The 12,235-nt window shown below is 38.3% G+C and overlaps 1 protein-coding gene across 1 annotated transcript; it reads right to left on the minus strand.

The window, feature by feature from the left end:
- Nucleotides 1-1,424: 1,424 nt before the first annotated feature.
- LOC114188077 (cysteine-rich receptor-like protein kinase 29) lies at nucleotides 1,425-1,784 on the minus strand. Its single transcript, XM_028076589.1, has one exon. It carries the CDS (start codon nucleotides 1,782-1,784, stop codon nucleotides 1,425-1,427), a length of 360 nt encoding a protein of 119 aa, XP_027932390.1.
- Between the last annotated feature and the right edge of the window lie 10,451 nt (nucleotides 1,785-12,235).

Below are 12,235 nucleotides of genomic sequence, written 5' to 3' on the forward strand. Positions count from 1 at the left end.
ATAATATATATATATTCATGATACCCTTACATCGTGGAATATTTCACATTGATTAGTCACATCAAAATGAGAATATAAATAGGATTTAAATTTTGTTTTACTAGTTTTGTGAAATTCAATCAAACATAATTTCACTTTCAACAAGAATTGTTATTGAATTTTTATTGTACTAGTCAAAAATATTTAATTTCATGTTTGCTTATTATACGAGGGTTGTTAGAAATTCCATTAACAAAATCATAATACAAAGTGAGATGAAACCTATTTTACACACATGAAACACAAGAATTGAGGATTGAATTATGTTTTAAAAGTTTTTACAAACTTTCAAAAAAAAATTATGATGTTAGATGATAGTTTTATACACTAGTACAAATTTTGCTTTTTACCTCGCCTTATATGTCTTAGTTGGTCAGGAATCGAAGCATATAATGGCACGGTGGCATTTTTACAATTTCAGGCAACTTTTATGCCTCGGTTCAGCGAAAACCCGAAGCAAAAGAGGGTTATATGCTTCGGTTCAAAAAAACCGGTGCCAAAAGAGGGTTATATGCCTCGGTTCCAAAGACCCGAAGCCAAAAATGTGGCTGGATATTTCAAAAATGCCACTAACCATTACGTCTTTGGCCTCGGGTGTCATTGAACCGGGGCCAAATAGGGCTATATGCCTCGGTTATTAATTGAACCGAGACCATATAGTTTAATTAGGGTTCAAAATTCGTGAACCCCCTTTTCTTCCCCGCGGTGCATTTCTCCTCTCTCTCTCTTTCTCTCTATAACCTGCTGCTCCAGCCACCCACCACCACCACGCGAAGCTCTGCAACCACGATGTGCTGCCACTGCGCTGCTCCGGCCACCGTCTCCGCAAGCCGTCACCGGTGGAAACTTTTCTCCTGCAACGTCGCCGCAACTCCTTCGCCTTCGTGGTCGCGCCTCGAGCGCCATGAATGGGGGGACGTCTTCGACGTCCTCAAGCGCCCCCGCCTTGTTCGCGGCCACGGCAACCGGATCCTCATGGTCGGCGGCCTCAAGTCCTCGTTCGCCCTCAACGCGCCCTGCTCCACCATCCTTGTCCTCCGACTCGACCTCGACAAGCTCGAGTGGGCATTTGTTTGGAACCTCCACGACGCACCCAACGCCGATCAGTTCAATCGAGTGGTGAAGAAGCTTCTGGATGGCCTCCGAGACACCGCGGCGTCGGCTGTCAATGGTCGGAAATACACGGCGTCACCTCTACACTACCCAATGGCGTTGGCACTGTATGTGTCCTTGCCCCTTGAGACGCTGAAGAAACCGTTTATGGACGCATAGATACCGACGAGGGTGAGAGCGGTCTTCAGGTTGTTGCTTCCTGCAAAAACAATAATTTTATGCTGGGTGAGCGAGGCATTTCTAGCCTCAAGGATGATAAAATATCAAAAAGTCTAACAATGACAAGTACCTACGGAGGAAGGAGGAGACGGAGATGGTGGTGTTACATCAGGGTCTAGTTTAGGAGTTTGATTATAGAACATTGCGCTTTCGAATCTAATATTACAGCTTGGTCTAAGAACTCTAGCACCCATCCTGCCCTGACAACACGATGAGATTTCTGAGATACACCCATCCAAGCATCTATTGTAGTCTGTCTCAGACAAATCAGGGGTGCACTGCACAAGACCGTATACGGTTTGAAAATTTGAAGCAGCTGCACTACCGGTAGAATACTTACGACGAGAGTCACTAGATGCAGCCACCACTGTGAGATGGGTACTGACGGGGTATATGGCCTCGGTTCTTACCATAACCGAGGCCAAAGGCTCTGTGAAATTTTTAATTAAAAAAAATATTGTTGAACCTATGGTGGAGAGTGGAAAAACATTGACAGCATAGATTACATTCAATTTTTAATCAACAATGGTGGAGAGTGGAAAAATCTATCACTTTTGTGAATATGCATGTAGATAGAGAGATGAAGTTTACTTCCAAAGTAGGTTCATGTACTTCTTGCTCTATAGATAAAGAGATGAAGTTTACTTCCAAAGTACATTCATGTACTTCTCGCTCAGACTGAACAATAAGAAGGTAATCATCCATAGTCGCAACCCCTACACCTAAACCATTTCAACCTCCCATCCAAAACTACGTAAGATGTTAAAGGCAAAATGCAACACCCTAAATGTTTTGATTGAGGGCTCAAATACAACAAAGCTTAAAGCTTGACAACATGAAGAAACTGCATCTAACAGACATTGAGCGGATCATGAAAGCACGTGCTTTGTTTAATAAGCAATTAAAGGTCAATCAGGATAAGTATAAAACAAGACTTCAAGTTAACATACATGAAGAATATTCTAAAGCTTTTGTCTGAAGAAACTTTTTTTGTTAAGAGATTCATGCCAAAGTTGAAAGCTTCAATCAAATATCTCTTGCAATTCTTGCTAAATTGAAATATGCATAAACTTTATTTGACATAACCATGTCAACACTGACTATGTTATCTACTTAGTATGGTGTTCACTTTTATCATTCAAAGAAGTAAAAGATTATACAATATAGGGAGATGCTTCCATTTTTTTAAAACAAACACTACCACAAGAATTGTCAGGACGTGAGTAGGATAATTATTCCTATGAACTTTCAACTATTGAGAAGCATAAACTATCACCCTTTTCTCATGTATCAACATACACCCCAACCCCTAGTGTAATCGTACAACAAACTTCAAAAGGCTTCCTATGTCAGGCATGATCAACACTTGAACATTGGTAAACCTTTTCTTTAACTTCCTAAAAACTCTTTCCACACCTCTTTGTCCACACAAAGGAATAATCCTTTTCTGTCAGTTGTGTTAAAGAAGTTACCAACCTTGTGGAACCCTCCACAAACCTTCTATAATATTCGTTAAGACCTTTGAAACTCCTTTCTTCAATGACAAACTTAGGACTCACCCACCTCCACATTGACAGGGCTACTGCCACTCCTTCAACAAAAACCACATGTTCTAAGAATTGCACCTCCCTTAACCACAACTCACATTTAGATAGCTTGGCATATTATTGTTTCTCCCTCAAGATCCACAAAACTATAGTTCCACACATTGACATACTAAGTTTAAACTAGTACTTCTAATAACTCCTCCACCTGCTTCTTCAACTTCACTACCTTGGCAAGAGCCACCCAATAAGGATCTATTGACACTAGTCCTACTTCAGGCACTAAGTTAATAGTCTGCCTCTCCTCAAGGTGGTAGTTCTGGCAACTACTTTGGAAAACACATAGAAACTATTCCAACACTGGGACCACTCAAAACGACATAACACTCTGCCCCACTTTTCAACTTCCCATACACCTAATGTCCAACCTCTAACTAAAACCTATTTGAATCAAGGAACACCACTTCTTTGGTACCTAATCTACAAGAATGTGATTGGAAAACAACCAATTCATCATTGAGATTATGTTCAAACCTTGTAAAGGAAAACAAATCGAATTGACTTTGAATTTGTGTCCCCTGACCACCATGAGACATGCCACACAAACCAAGGTAGTCTCCTCTTGACCCAAAGTTGTAGTGAAAACCACCAGCTCAAGCTCCAATTCCCTTACAAGCAACCCCAACTCATCCATACATGCATGTGACACAAAGGAGTGTGTTGCTCCAAACAAAAACAAAATAATTAACACAACTACCATTTATGTAAAAATTAACAGTCATTGCAAACACTCATTAAGTTACTTAAGGCATTACATCTCCTTCCCTCCTTGGTTAAGCTTTGTAGCACTTGCTTACCTTTCTCCTTGAGGATGGAGCTTAATGATGTGCCTCTCCTTTTGGCCCTTAAAACATTTCACCTCAGCTCGAGCAAAATCCTTTCTCACATGTGAACCTCCACACCAGAAACATCCCTTTTGTTGTCGATATTTTTGTTGCTACTGCTGATAGGATCTAGCGACCTTCTTATGTTGTTGGGTCTTGGCGTAAGTCTCTTATGATACCTTACCCTTACCAACAAATGATTCTCTTTCTTGAGAAACACCACCTATAACATCCCTACCGGATATTACGGATTTAAATAATAAAATAAAATATGAAATTAAAATCTCATTAATTATAATCCATTTCCCAAAAACGTGAGAAATTTCAAACTTTATTCGATTATAAAATAATTGAATCCAAACTTTATAAAACTTAAATACAGTATCCAAGTTTAATAACATAAATTATTACAATTGTTCCAAAACATAATAAAAACTCTGATTAAAAATTTGAATCCCAGTTTAGACCCGCTCCGACTCTAAGCCTCACCAGATCCACTTGCAACATCATATGTTCTCGTGTACCGCGTACACAATCATCGCCAAACACAAGTAGATAGGGTGAGCTAAAAAAATAAACATATATATATATATATATATATATATATATATATATATATATATATATATATATATATATCACACAGTCACACCAAAGGAATTCCTTCCTTTGATTTCATACCACATGGCCATAACCATGTTAATCGTGTTGTACATCTAGTGAGTACCTCAAGATGTCTTGCGGCCATACCTATCGGTCACAACCGATAGAGCATGTGCGGGAAATCATGCTACGGATCACACACCGTAATGCCAAGTGGAGTTCCCAATATGAACATAGTTCGTAACGTCCCAAGACTACCAAACTCGTCAGCTAATTTCTAAGGAGGGCAATCTATCTGGACTCATCCGTACTGGCTACAACAAGCACACTCACACCGACAACACTCGCCAACCCGAGCCACAACTCAAGAGTTCTTCGTGTTCATCCGCCATCCCGAGCCACAACTCAAGAGATGTTATTTTGAGCCACAACTCAAGGGATACGTTCCGACCTTTAAGATATCCTAGAAGCCTTGTACATTACACACATCATAGCAAGCATAACAACAATCTGTTGCAGCAAAACCGCCTGGCGCTGCTCATGAGGCGCCAGGTGCTGCTCGCCTCCAGACTACCTGGTAGGGGACACGTACCGCCAGGCGCCAAGTGCCTCTGGTGCCCTCTGTCTGCAGTTATCTCCTAGCGGGACCCTCATGACCGCTAGGCACCACGCATTGAGTGCCTCCCTATTTTTGCAACTCTCACCTAGCGGTTCGCACCACACCGCCAGACACTATACTAGTACAGCAAGCTTACTGGTTTTTACCAATTTGCACAATTTGTCAACTCTAATGCTACCTCAACACTTGTACATGATTCATAAACTTAATCGCATATTGTCATTCAGACTTATCCAATCTCATATAAATTAAATTATCTCCATATGGTTCCATGTATGGTTTTCAATCTAGTAGTGCAACTTGTACTTTATTGTATTCTTGTGTAAAGCCCTCACCCAATCTGATTTTAGTAGTACCAATTTCGTTGCTTCATTCACTACCTAAGTGTACATCTATACTTCATTCATACTTTTACACCAATGTTCAGTTTCTGAACTTCCCTCACATAATTATCCAAAACCATGGTTTCCACTACACCATACTTTAGCCTAAGCTAAGTCTTAAAACCCCTGATACCAAAACAGATTTTAAGTAACAATCATTCTCAGTTCGTTACAATGAATTTCTTGTTCCCTCTAACTACTTTCCCAACTGATTATACTCTCTATTACTCTGGTCATCAATTTCCATTATATCATAATCAGACTTTAGTAATATTTACACCAAGTTTCCAACGTAACCACACCTCCTCATATCTCCTTCACTCTTAAAATTATACACTACCCGACCCAAATAAATTTTCCATCTACCATTGTACTCCAAACCTCCCAAAACCAGAACTGCACCTTTCTGCCACGTAGCAGCACTGTCCCTGCGCTGGCACCCCCGTGCCGTCAGGCGGTGCATGCCTTTTCTAGTAAAATTTCCAGAATTCTAGCACCTGCAGTATTCCCAGAACACCCCTCTTTTATCACCAATTCATCAGACTCTAATACATACTACTACACCCAAACTTTCATTTAGGATAAAACACACCACTTCAGTCCTATTCTCACTTGAATCAAATCACGCATTCAGATTCCTCATTACGCAACCCTAATACGAGAATGATGCCATAATCATCTAATCTTCCTTCATTACATCATAATTTCACAATAATTCACTCCCATTTAATCATTTAAAGAATTAAACACCCTTTCCACTGATTAGAAATCACCCAGGAAGTCCAAAACACTAAAATCGAGTAAAAATTGACTCGCGTCGCCTGGCGGGTGTTCATCACCGCCAGGCAATTCAACCAGAACCCAGAAAACTAGGTAAGCAACATGTGTCGTCTAGCGACTAGGGATGTGCCACTTGGCGGTTCCTCCCTCAGGAACCCAGAATTAGGCCAAAACATCAATGTCGCTTGGCGGTCAAGCATAGCCTGCCAAGCAGTTTCTAGAAATTTCCAGAAACCCAAAATTTAACAAAACAGAAAAAGGTTCATGTATAATCATCACATACTTATAAAGCAATTCATGTTTAAACGTAAAGATTAACGTGTAAATCTCCCCTAACTCGGAAATCCTTGCTTAACTTAATTCATCTTTGATCCTTCCTTGTCCCCAATGGTTTGCCTTAGTTCTCCCTCCAGATTAGCTTTTATGCTCTCTCTCACAACACCAATTCACTATGAATTTACTCTTTCTAATGTGCAGAACAAAGTCAAGCTAAAAAACTCTCTCTTTCTCTCTCAAAAGTCACTTAATTGTGTTTTAATTAAGCTTAATTACTCTAAAACAAAAATTGACATTAAGAAGGAGGTGTAATTGCCATTCAAGATCACTTATGGGTTGTTCCCTTGGCTGCCCATTCAGCTATGATTTTCTCTACCCTTTCATATTCATGCCAAAAATAAAATTGACAAAAAGAAAGCCTAATTTGGTTTTACAAAGGTTCGAACCCATAACCATGTAAATATTCAATTCAATGCATAACCATTTAACCAATTCATGTTTCATGATGACTAATATAATTCTGTGATTATATTATCATTCAACATGATCAAGCATATTATTAAAAATAATAACAAATAAATAACATACAAATGGCATATATAAGACTTGAACCTAAGTCCTCTCACACAATTAAGTACTCTCAACCACTTAAGCTAGTACTATTTCACGTCACATCAATCAATATTAAATGCCAAAAAGGATCCTCCTACCCGCATTTATTAATTAATTATTTATTTAATTAATTAAATTCCACGGGTTTTACACCAGCCTACTTGACTCATCCTCAAAGCTCTCCATCATCTTAGTCTTCTCCACAAGAAATGAACCTCTATAACATCCCTAAGGAATATTACTTTTAAATAAATATAAATGAATAAATAAAATAAAATAAAACACGATAATATTAATAAAACCTCATTTATAATCACATATTCCCAAAACGTGGGAAAATTAAAACCATAAAATCGTATACCTTAATAATTCAAGGATAACAATTATTACAACCCATAAAATGATTAAATACAACTGTTTGAAAACAAGAAAATATCTGATTAATAAAGTCTTCAAATCCCCATATAGTCCCACTCTGTACTCATGCATTTATTGGCTCACCTGTCAAATCATTTGCTCCCGGATAGCAAGTTATCTGATCATCGCCACACACAAACGGATAGGGTGAGCTATGCATATATATATATATATATATATGGAATAAATATGACACTCATCCCAAGAATTAAATCATACGTAAGTATTCCATTATTTCAAATTACCCAACCCTGATCTCATAGTCCTTCATGAGTCATATGCATGAATCTAGGTCTTGAGACTTCACTGTGCTCCCACGAAACTAACCCATTCGTGGTCCAACCCTACGAGCCTATCTCGCTCATAGTCATGCCCCACAGACTCCTCAACTGTAGAAAACCATCCAAGCCTGCCTCGCTCAGACCTTGGCATGCACACAATCACCATACTATGGACTCCTCGCCCAATAGCAGCCAACGGGAACAAAACTATTCCTTGCCCATCGTGCGTCCGACGCATGTAATCACCATACTAAGGACTCCTCGCCTCTTAGTAGCCAACGGGAACTAACCAATTCCATGCCCATCATGCGTCCCAACACCAAGCACATCCCAGACCCCTATTGGACTTAGTTCATCAAGCCCAAACACAAAGGTAAGTGAACTTAGTCCTTCAATTCCACTGATCTAAGTAACAACCAATTTCACAACAACCAGAATGCCTAGCGCCGCTTAGACACCGCTAGGCGGAAACTAGTAGCAAACCGCCCAGCGACCAAACCCCCACCGTTAGGCGCTAGGCAGCAAACAGGAGTTGCGCTGCTCCGTCACCGCCTGGCGAAAACTTCCCTGCTGCCAAGCGCCATCATCCAGAACCCAGAATTTCAAATAATTTCCGCCTGGCGCCACTCCTTGGGTCGCCAGGTGCCAAGTTACTGTTATAGTTCACCCCAAAATTTCGTCTGGTGAGCTCATTCTGACTGCCAGGCGCTGGCCCAATGGACTTAGGCCCTGGCCCAACTCACGCATATCGCTTGGTGGTCCGTAACCCCACCGTTAGGCGCCATATCTCGAATCTTCCAACAGCAGTAGATCACGTGGCTTTCGCCTGGTGTAGCACTCGCGTGCTGCCAGGCGCCACACCAAAAGTGCGTTTTCTAGTTCTATTCTCTGCAGCATAAGTCCTATACTTTTCATTTTCAATACACACACAACAATCAATTAATACACAATGTCAAACAATACATGCAACATTATAAAGTATCTGCAAATACCTACAAGCATACTCATTTTCTTTTGTACCTTCCCACACAATGAACAATTTCTTATTTATGGCTTAGATACACATCCATTTCACGACTCGTTTTGATTCAATTTACCACTGGGTATATCCCCTAGACTTTACCATTTATGCCAAAATACACAATCCCCAAATCATCATTTCCCTTTAATTCCCCCTACCATAATGATTTAAACCTCTATACTCTCATTTTCTCCATGAATTAAATATAGAATTTACAATTTAATTGCTTTACTTGTTTCTGATCTCTCAGTTTCATCACAGACTACCTCTAATTCAATCATTGACCAATCACCCTTATAGCCTTTTCCTCAATGGAACCAATCTTATTCCAGTATTAAAACCTACCACGGAGACTCCAATTATTTCTACCCACTGCATTACTCAATGTGAACCTTCCTCCGTTACAATCACAGATCTCATGCTTACTATGTTCCTCCAATTTAAACTCCAACATAAATTATGAGTTGTGAACTATTTTGGATTTTCCCCAAAACAGGAATACATCTATTCACCCACTAGCTATTCTTCCCAAAAATGTATTTACAACTCCAATACCCTAATTCAATGATTCACAGTTCCAGAAATCCATAGTTCACACAAAAATAAAAAAAAATCACGAAGCACCACGTAGACAATGCTTACGTCGCCTGGCGAGACCATTCTAACCGTCAGGCGGCCCATAGCCATGCCCAGAAAATAGGCTAAAATCCCATACATCGCTTGGCGGCACAAAAACTACAACCAGGCGGTTCTTCCCTACGTTCCTAGAATTAAGTGATACACAAGCAATTGTAGATAACACAGTCCATCAATTAAATATTCACGTATATATATATATATATATATATATATATATATATATATATATACAATTTTAATTAACATGCAAGATAACTCCCCTAACCTGGATTAAGGCTTCCCTTGAGTGAATTTTGTGCTTAAACCTTTCTCCTTGCTTCCAAAAAATCTCCCACTATGTCTCTACCCAACTCTGGTGATAACTCCCTCTCTAAATATAGTAGTGGCTCTGAATTTCTTCTCTCCCTTCTAATCGACAAAATGACAGCCTTTACATCCCATTTACCCCACCTTTTCTCTTACTACAATTAAACTCAATTTAATGGACTTAATTTCTATATTATACCTTTAATTAGATTACCTACCTTGCTTGAGCTTAAGTTTCAGCCATAATTAGAGGCTCTCTACGCCTATTCAAATCCCTTTTCATTAGTTAGGGTTTCCAATGCATAAAAAATGTAGAAGTAAAAAGGAGCATATTTTGCCTTGGCTAAGATTTGAACTCACAACCCTACTATTAACAAACCACACATACATCATTCAACCATTCAATGTTTCTAGTAAAGTAATGCATATATTTTAATTATAAGCCATATTTCGTATTGCAAATCACGTTTACCAAAAAAAAACAAAATAAGAAAATATCATACAAGTAGCACACTTAGAACTTGAACTCAAGTCCTCTCAACACCACTAAGTACTCTCAACCACTTGAGCTAATATTTTTCCACATCATACCTTTCGCATTAAATGCCTTAATGGCTTCTACTACCCTCATTTATTAAATAATTAATTATTTATTTATTTAAATTCATCGGGTCTTACAACCTCCTTCGTACACTTTAGGGTTATTGCCTTCTTCAACTCTAACATCAAGCCTTCAACAAACTTTCAACACTTCCAAGCCTGAAACATTGCCTGAGTGTAGAATAGAGTGAGATAAACAAACCTTGTTACGTAAGCACCGATAGGCAAGATACTACGATTTTATATCATTTGAGGTAACTCAAAGACCTTTTTCAACTATTGTAAAGGTAAACAGGTCAAGTTGATCTTGAATATGGGTTCCTCTACTACAATTAAACACTCAACCTAAACTATAGAGGTGAAAAGAAGCCTAGAATTGGTATTGAAACCAACTCTCCTACACAAAAATTATACCAACTACCCTTTGTTTACTATTCTCTCCCCGCAAATTTTTAGAACTAAAATAAGAAATCATCTTTGATATAGTCATGAGTGTGCACCTTCATCATCAAGACTTTGTATTTTCTTAATACTTTCAGTTTCATACCCATCTATACAATATAAACTTAAAGACTTATACACATAGGGTACAACAAACATACAACCCTCAAGTCATTCTAAGGATGAATTATTCTGAACTCTTAAACAACTATCACTAAAACAAACACACACAAAAATAGCATCCACTCCCCATATATCACCTAAGGTTCGACTTGCTCTGATACCAAATATGTAACACCCTAATTAGTAGAATCTCTCTAATAATTAAAGCATCTCACAATTGGTATGAAGTAATAAAATATACATAGGTATGTTATATGTATAACATTATTCCTCAATAATGTACAGAAGAAAGTTTTTGAAAACATAATACTTAAACAAAAGAAAGAGGAACTTTATGGAATACAACAAAAACTATCATAACTACCCTCCATTATCTACACCCCTCTAGGGCTATCTCATTGTTGATGCCCCTCACATGCATTATTCTTTGCTCATGTATAATATACGTTCATCGTAGGTGAATAAAACCACAACAAACACAAAAGAGAAGCGTAAGCTAAAGTTATTTAAGATTATACTAATAGTTCTACATTATGGCCATAATAAAAGATCATACATATAATTATATTCACACATAAAATTTCCAGTACAAAACAAGAAATAATATAATCATAAAGGCCCTCTTGGCACTTTCATACTCATCATACATCAGACACAACCTCTAGAAGACTTAGAGTATTGATTAGAACTTAAGATCCTACACTTGTTATACTCACCCTCACCTTTCAAGGGCCCTAACCATCCCATGGCCACATCCTCGCCATTGCATGGCCACATTCATACCAAGGAGTATAACAAGGTAAATCACATCTTTGTAAATTTAACCCTCAATGCCAAATCTTTCAACGAGGACCTCACCCAACCCTCACTATAAGTATCTTTCTCTATGTGAGTCTATTTACTTAATTGAGTCAGGATAGTCTCACTTCAAACCATGACATCAATACACTCCACACAACATCCAAATAGTAGCATTCCTACCAGGAAATCAGTACACTCTCATTCCAAAACATTCATATCAAACAAAACAGATTTTTAACAAAAATAGAGTATATACATCATTCACACATCTCATGCCTTTCTTTTCATCTATAATTATTACATTTCATACATATGTATCTTATTTCCATTCAAACTCATCACATGTCATTTAATTAAATTGAAATATTAATAATACATCATTTATTTTAGGGTTAAGTATGTTTTTAATCCCTGAACTTTGGTCAAAAATTGGAATTCATCCCTGGTCGAAACTTTGATAAATTTTGGTCTCTAAACTTTAAAAATGAATGAATATAATCCTTTTAACCCAATTACGTTGACTTTTTTTAACAT

This window comes from Vigna unguiculata, chromosome 1 (assembly GCF_004118075.2).
Source record: "Vigna unguiculata cultivar IT97K-499-35 chromosome 1, ASM411807v1, whole genome shotgun sequence".
NCBI lineage: Eukaryota > Viridiplantae > Streptophyta > Magnoliopsida > Fabales > Fabaceae > Vigna > Vigna unguiculata.